This window comes from Pundamilia nyererei, unplaced genomic scaffold (genome assembly GCF_000239375.1).
Source record: "Pundamilia nyererei isolate P.nyererei 1_Seehausen unplaced genomic scaffold, PunNye1.0 scaffold00022, whole genome shotgun sequence".
In the NCBI taxonomy this organism is placed as follows: Eukaryota; Metazoa; Chordata; class Actinopteri; order Cichliformes; family Cichlidae; genus Pundamilia; species Pundamilia nyererei.
The window spans coordinates 4,046,731-4,054,126 of NW_005187423.1; the positions used below are offsets into that span (position 1 = coordinate 4,046,731).

At 43.3% G+C, this 7,396-nt stretch overlaps 2 protein-coding genes across 6 annotated transcripts in view; one reads left to right on the forward strand and one right to left on the reverse strand.

Annotated features, from left to right (window-relative positions):
- The window catches only part of fhip1aa (FHF complex subunit HOOK interacting protein 1Aa), a 28,367-nt gene extending 23,615 nt beyond the window's left edge, over positions 1 to 4,752 (forward strand). For all 5 annotated transcript variants that reach the window (XM_005726974.2, XM_005726973.2, XM_005726977.2 and 2 more), the window contains 4 exons: positions 554 to 1,558; positions 1,654 to 1,832; positions 1,984 to 2,104; positions 2,768 to 4,752. In XM_005726974.2, coding sequence (XP_005727031.1) covers positions 554 to 1,558; positions 1,654 to 1,832; positions 1,984 to 2,104; positions 2,768 to 2,967 — 1,505 coding nt within the window. In that variant the 3' untranslated portion in view covers positions 2,968 to 4,752. The remainder of the gene's footprint in view (positions 1 to 553; positions 1,559 to 1,653; positions 1,833 to 1,983; positions 2,105 to 2,767) is intronic.
- Positions 4,753 to 5,226: 474 nt separating this feature from the next.
- Positions 5,227 to 7,396, reverse strand: part of gatb (glutamyl-tRNA(Gln) amidotransferase, subunit B) — a 27,004-nt gene continuing 24,834 nt past the window's right edge. Inside the window, exons 11-13 of the mRNA XM_005726979.1 lie at positions 5,891 to 5,969; positions 5,630 to 5,764; positions 5,227 to 5,545 (exon numbers count right to left, since the gene is read on the reverse strand). Of these exons, the coding sequence (XP_005727036.1) occupies positions 5,420 to 5,545; positions 5,630 to 5,764; positions 5,891 to 5,969 (340 nt within the window). The 3' untranslated portion in view covers positions 5,227 to 5,419. The remainder of the gene's footprint in view (positions 5,546 to 5,629; positions 5,765 to 5,890; positions 5,970 to 7,396) is intronic.

A 7,396-nucleotide genomic window follows, 5' to 3' on the forward strand; every position in this document is an offset into this window, starting at 1 on the left:
GATCTTTCTACATATATTATATTCCTGAGAGACATGGATAATAAGTATCCATATCTGTCAATACCCAAGTAGAAAAGCATGGTCAAGTGCTCCAGTTATTCCAGTTGGTTAGTTAGTCTAACTGGCTGAATAATGGGCTCAAATCAACTCACTCAGTCAGGTAACTGAAACGTTGGATATTATAACCTAATAACATGTCAGAAAATTTGGCATAAATGGTGAAAAAAAAAATCCTTTAATGTGGTGGTTGAGGAACTAAAATGAAAATGGGATAATTTATTAATGGAACGTTTCCCAAATCTGTTCAGACATATGGCGCACTGTAAGGTGTAGATCTGCATTTAATTGGGAAACCAACATGTAACGGGGCTGATTGTGAGTATTTTATCAAATAGCGAGATCTCCCGCTGTTTCGATGCATTACATCACTTTACCCCCTGTAGTTACATGTCAAACTCATTAGTTGTGCTCTGTGTGAGTGCTGTGCTGAGGCACACCAGCTTTTATCAACAGTTCTTATCTCTTTTTTCTTTCTTTCTTTTTTTTAAATCAGAGGAAGAAATGAGTTTCTCTGAAGAAAATGATGGCTCAGGAAACTCCTGCACCATCGGGTCAGAAATCTACCTGGATGTCAGTTATCTTCATTACCTCTACGACGCCCGTCTGAGCATCAGCAGCTGCATACGTGCCTGCAGGGTGTGGTCAGCCCCGTACGATGGCGAGGACCCACCTCCTGAGAAATACCAGCCGGGTGTCCTCGAAGAGCCGGGGCTAACGAGTCGGCACCCCCAGATCGCTCTCAAGAAAGCTCAACATCCCTTTGCATCGCAAGCAGGATCCTGCGTGCCGCCGGGTACAGACCCGCTTCCTGTCAACCAGCTGGAGCTGGAGTGGGACGACAGTTACGACGCGTGCCCCGTGCAGACCGCCGATGCTCCGGCAGAGAGCAGACCTCCCCAGCCGCCTCCTGCTGAGCCCCCGAAGCACATCCAGCAGATGAGGAGAACAGCACGAATGTTGGTTAAAGGCTCATACATCGAGGAGAACGACTTCCAGGATGACGTCATGGTGTACGATCTCATCGCAAAGAAAGACTCCGGCGATGTCGAGCGCACCAGTAAACCCAGTAGCTCGCAAACGGAAGAAACCAAGCCAGGCTCAGCTGACGTTCCCCTCAAAAATGGGCTCAATCTAACACTTCCATGCTCTGCGATCGTTGATAATAGCAGGAATAGCTTGGACGCAAAGGCTAATGGTCAGACGGATTGCAACGCCAACCTCCAAAACACGACTGCTGTAGCGTTGGGTGACGATCTCTTGGCTCAGTATGAGGAGCTCATTCGCACTTTGGACCCCGAAGCAGGTGGAAAACAGGTCAAAGCTGACAGAGAGGTGAAGAAGCCCATCACGCCTGTGGAGGTGGTGGAGGAGGACGAGATGGATTTCGCCTCCTTCTCTGCTGAAACGCCAGAGCCAGAGAAACTGCATTCACCATTTGGGACAATCAACAGGTTTCGCAGCGGGAGTGCGACTAAAAACCATTCACTACCTTTTACAGGTGAGCTGAGGAATATCTTAGCTCTGTAGGAGTCTCATCATTTGTTCAAAAATGAATTTGGAAAGAATTTTTATTTTGAACCTCCTTCCCTGCAGGTCCATTCATCAGCGTGCTTTTATCTCGTCTGGAGAACATGCTATCCAACTCGCTTCATGTCAACCTGTTGCTGACGGGTATCTTGGCCCAGTTAGCTGCTTACCCTCAGCCTCTGCTGCGCTCCTTCCTCCTCAACACCAACTTGGTTTTTCAGCCGACTGTTCGCTCTCTTTACCAGGTAACCCCTCAAGTTTTGAGGTCTTAGTTGGGGGATTTGGAAATACTTGGCACTTTTAGTTTTAAGTCGCTTGTCTTTATCTGAGCCTTAATCATATCACCTCTGTAAATGGTGCACATGCAAATCATGTTGCTTTTGCTTTGTGTTTTAGGTACTAGCCATTGTAAAGAACCAGATAGAGGAGCTGGCTGCCAGCAAGAAGGACTTTACAGAGCTGATCACTGCTGCCCAACACTGTCTAATGGCTCGGGAGCCCTCGTTCATAGAAACAGGTGACAACAGCTCAGATTCTCCTTTTCTGTTTTAGCTCTTATTGAAATCTGCACATGGCTCTATAACAGTATGAAAAATCAAGTATCTATTTATATATGTATATATCTCTTTGATTATACTGTGAGAACCCATAAGCTACCCTGCTAGCCCTGCCAGGAATAGTTTGTTTGTAAAAGCTTTCTGGGAAGTATTTTGGTAGATTCCAGATGGTTAGTAAGGCAGATTGCATTAGATTTACAGTTTATTATTCCTGAGCCTTACCAGCATGGTGTTAAATATGGTTCAAGGCAACATCGGCATTCCTGATTGGTTGTTTTTGGGCTCCTGTTTGGTACCAGAATAAATCTAACTGCCTGTGCTGAGTTCTTTAAGTTGTGTGTCTTTGGAGTTGAGCTGCTTTCTCTTTCTAGCCCTGAAGCTTTAGCCGGGGCTTTGAACTATATTCCCTGTAGGTTCAGAGCTGAGCAGGCTTGAAAAACTGTTGTCAGAAGAAAGGAATTTTAAAGGGAATTATTTAGACGAGCAGAGCGTAGTATTTAGAAATCAGGAAACGGAAATATGTTTAGAGAATATCTTTGAATCCAGACTTTTGCATGTACAGTATGTCAGCGTATTCACGTGGTTGTTAGTCGGTGCAACTCATTCAATCTTTATCCTCACAGACAAAAGCGGCGGCAGCAGCGGTTCCAACCACCACGAGGGGGGAAGGATCCTAAAGAATTCACCCCCACCAAAACCCAAAGCTATCTCCCTGGAGCGGACCGAGGTCTTCGCTACCATCCTCTTCACTGAGTTCCTTAAAGAACTGGCTGCAATTGCACAAGAGCACTCCATCTTATCTTACATTCCTATGGAAGAGTAATTGTGTCCCATTAGGCCTCCGTCAAGAGTCCAGCCTAACTAGGAAAGATTATAAAAAGAGTCTCTTTTGATATTTATGTCCTTTTTGGGCAGCGCTTGATAGAAACCTTTTTAGATCCAGTGATTTTTATACAACTACTTTTTAAAAATATAGAGTATTTATTTTCCAAGCAAAAGAAAAACTTCATGAACTTTTTAAATGTATTCATTCCACTTCTGGAAAGAATTTGGCAGCCAAGGAGGATTTCTCAACTTTGACCAGTTTGTTGCCTTTCACCAGCCGAAATGTTCATGACTAAGGCTCCAGCTCCACCACTAACCAAAGACTGTAGACATTTAAAGAATTAAAGCAGTCATCAGCCCTTATTTGAACCGTCTGGGTCCTGACCTCAACCCGAATGTCTTCTACAACCAGCTCCATCCACAGTACGACATCTGCTGCTCAGTGTGGTACTCGATATTACTCAGGTGGCCTTTCAGAAGTGTTGCGTCTATGGATCACTGCAAGGTGCAGTGCTGGCAACTTCGCAGAAACGCACCCAAACTTTGTTCTTATGCAACTGTTGTGACACTTAATTCTTTGGCGAAAATATGTCTTCACGAAGGGGCGTTTCCACAAAATCATCGTGTTAGATTTAGTTTCCTTCCCTGTTGATTCACGACGGTACCTCAGGAGATTTTCTTAAACAGCTGTAGGTGAAACGATGCACTAGATTTCCACACTTGTGGCCTCTGCGCCTTTCCATATCTGCGAAAAACCGACAAACCAGGTTCAGCAGTGACGTATTTAACTGTCTGCCTTACCTTTATGATGCCTCATAATGTACATATTGTATGCTCTGGTGACAATCAAGAATAATTAAGTTCAGCATGTTTCGTAACGGGATCGGGGTATTTAAGCTCTTTTTTTCTGTTGCCATTTTTTTTCTTGATGAGGTTAGTTGCTTTTTTTTGTTTGTTTTTAAGCGTGCGGTCCTTCGTCTGCTGAGGGTGTTGTGTTAGCTGTGATCAGTTTGAAATTTCAATCATAGTTCTGCATCTGTTGAAAATCAGTTTGGATTGTGTTGAAGGTAGCCTGCTTTGAATTGCCTTTAATTTAGTCTGCACATGGTTATCAGTATAAGGAGATGCTATGAGATATACATATATATTTTGTTACAAAGCATGCTTCTTCTGAATGAACCTTCCAACATAGAAATACTTGCAAATTGTTGTCTAAGTTATGATTTCACTTCACAATGTTGCCTGATTTGTGAAGGAGTTAAACAAGAGCAATATGAAACTTTGCAGCATGAGCTGAAAATGTAGGTTTTTTTTTTGATTGAGCAGAGGAATGTGTGAACTACACCGAGTAGGTCAATGGTCTTATCTAGAAGTTGAGCTGAGAAGGTTGGATTTTACTTTTAGGTTTAAATCTGAAACATGAAACTTTGTGTTTCATTTTAAATTGTTTTATTCCTACTTGATACAAATACGTTTATTTTTTCTTTACAAAACGGCTCAAAATCTACAAGTCAAAGCCATTTTCAGGACCGCTGAATAGGTCTTTATGAATGTTGCAGAGCACTTTATCAGCCTTCTAATACCACAGTGCCACTCACTGTCTAACACCTCTGTGGCACGACTGCAGTTGATCAACCAATTTCAGTAGATTTATCTTCCAAAGACTCATCTGATACGACTTTTGATCTGTTTTGTGTTCAAGATTTAACCAGGCTGCTGTTCACTGTTGTCTCAGATACAAAGGAATGCCTCTGTTAATAGTAATAATAATAATAATAATAATAATTAAAAACCTTGAACTTGAAGTGTGTGTGTGCCGAGTAAACATTTTCCATTTCCAAGCAGTGACTAAGACAACCACCAGAGGGAGCTCTCAGACTGGGATCCTTCCTGGATTCTTGAGCTGGCAGGTTTTCTCAGCTCCTCTCAATAAGCCAGCGAATGTCATGTCAGCAGTTTCATCTTCTGCCTCACAAATGACCATAATGGCCAACATAGCAATAGCCAAATGGGACATTAAGTTATATGGAACGAATTAAACTGAATTACACACATTCGCTTTAAGGGAAATAATACTTAAGATCAGCTTTTCAGCCATCCCTGATGGCCATGACTACTAGATTTAAATAAAAGAACTGCACATAAAAGCCACCTCGACTATCTTATCACCATGAGTGGACATCCTAAGAAAGATTCGAAATTCCGTTTGTTCACTGGCAAAACAAACTGAACGGCAATGCACCTCCGCTACAGACAGTCACAGTCTGAAAACTTTATTACTTCTCAAACATATAAATACAGACGAGAATAGATTTCAATATTTACAAAATGTCAAAGTCAAAAATAAGAATAGGGGCCTGATTTTTCCATTAGGCCAAAATAGTTTTTATTTTTCTAACATGTCTTATTGTCAGACTGATGCAGTTGCGTCTCACACTACAGTGCGATCTTCACGAGGTCTTCTTCTGTAGAATCGCCCTCACCAGAACTGGATCAGCTCTTCCTTTGGTCTCTTTCTGAACCAGACCCATCAACTTGTTCAGAACTTTTTTGTTCCCGCTTCTGATCGCGTGAACCTGCAGAGAGGCACACAGAGGGATTTTTGGACATGTTTTTGAGATGTTTCACTCGTGATTACACGCGACATTGTGAGCCCTGACCTCATCTGGATGCGAGTCCACCACCTTCTGGCAGATGATGTGCAGCTGTGCGGTGTCACTAACAAGCCCCAAGTCCTGTTCTTGGGTGATCTGCAGGGCTGTCTTGCCTGGTGACCTCCACATCTCCTGGAACACCTAAGAACACGGAGAAACCCGTGAAACGCAGGTGAGAAGCAGAATACAAACAAGCGGTAGCTGGGTTGCGTGTGTTGAATGACAAACCGAAAGGGGATAATTGCATTGTCTGTGTAGCTGACTGACCTGCTTGGCAACTGAAGAGGAGATGTGTCCTGTTTCCTGGAGCTCCAGCAGCTCCGCCAGGGCAGAAGGAGAGATTGGGCTAAAATCAAATTAAAGCGGTAATTTAATCACACTTTAATAGATGGACTTGAATTTGTGATATAAATGGTAGAAGAGATGGGAAGAGGATTGCACCAAAAGGACAAAAGAATCAATCAACATTTGTGATTTGCCTGCGATGGTTTGTCTTTTCCTTGCCTCCGTGTTTATTCCATAGGCCAGCCGTTCCCAAAGTGGGCTTCATGGAGCACCAGAGGTCTACGATCCATGACCGACACATCCGAAAAATAGTTTTCTGCATCAATAAAAATGTACCCTTATATTGTGTGCATTACTTGCACCAACAAAAACTCTGATATGTTTGTGACACATCATCTCCACCTGTCATGAGATCACCCATTTTTCCTCAGGGGGCAACGAACCGTTGCTGCTGTTGCTGCATATGCAGCTATGCGACTGACAAGCACGGCGAAATATTCGACTCAGTCCACGCTGCGAGCACAAACCAGTAACACTGAAATATATATGCAGGGTTTTCTGGAGCACAGTAATACTAAAATGTATGATCCGTTAGAAAAAGTATTCGTCGTTATAAACAAGGGCAGTGATTGTTAACCGCCACACGTTTTTGGTTTAATAGCAAAATAAAAAAGAAAGCTAAAATGGATTATGAAACTCCCAAGCTCAGCCTCAGAGACATCTGTAAGACAACTGCTGCACTGCAATCAACTGAATAAAAAGCAGAGATTTTTAAATAGCTTGAAGTGATGAGATGAGATAGTCTTTTGCCCACAACCGAGATGACAGACCTTGCCGACCGTACATATAATACACAAACATCACATTGGGGAGACAGGTCAGCGAGGAAAAAAAACATCGAAATGTGTAACACAAAAGGATAATACAGGAATGCACAGATATCAACACACCATAGCACAATAAACGCAGACAAGCAACATGGGAAAGTGTTCCAGTGTGTACATCTGATCTGGGACTGATCTTTCGACTGCGCCTCCAGCTGACCCGATGTCCACATCAGAGGGGAGGTAAGCGTTGGAGGTGGTGTTGGATCCGGGGTAGGGAGGGTGATGCGTCAGTGAGTGCTTATCAGTATCAGTATATGTATGTGTGTGCGTGTCCATAGTTCAGCTGAGACAGTGTCCTTCGCCCTGCCAGGCTAAGTAAACAGTCTTCCAGCTAACCCAGGTGGCCTTGTAGGGAATGGGAGGGAACAGACTCAACACAGTCGTTATCGGGGAGTTTTTGTTTGGCTCCAGCCTTGAGCCCACAGCTGGTGCAGAAGGGGTAGCCGGATTGTGATGGTAATTTTTCTTTTTGCAACAACTCATGAGAATTTCAAAGCTGTTTTTAACACTCCAACACTGGTCTCTCAATCTCCCGTTGGAGAGCCGCGAGTTTCTCCATGATGTTATTAACCTTCAGTTTCGTGGTGTTGTCATTCTTTTG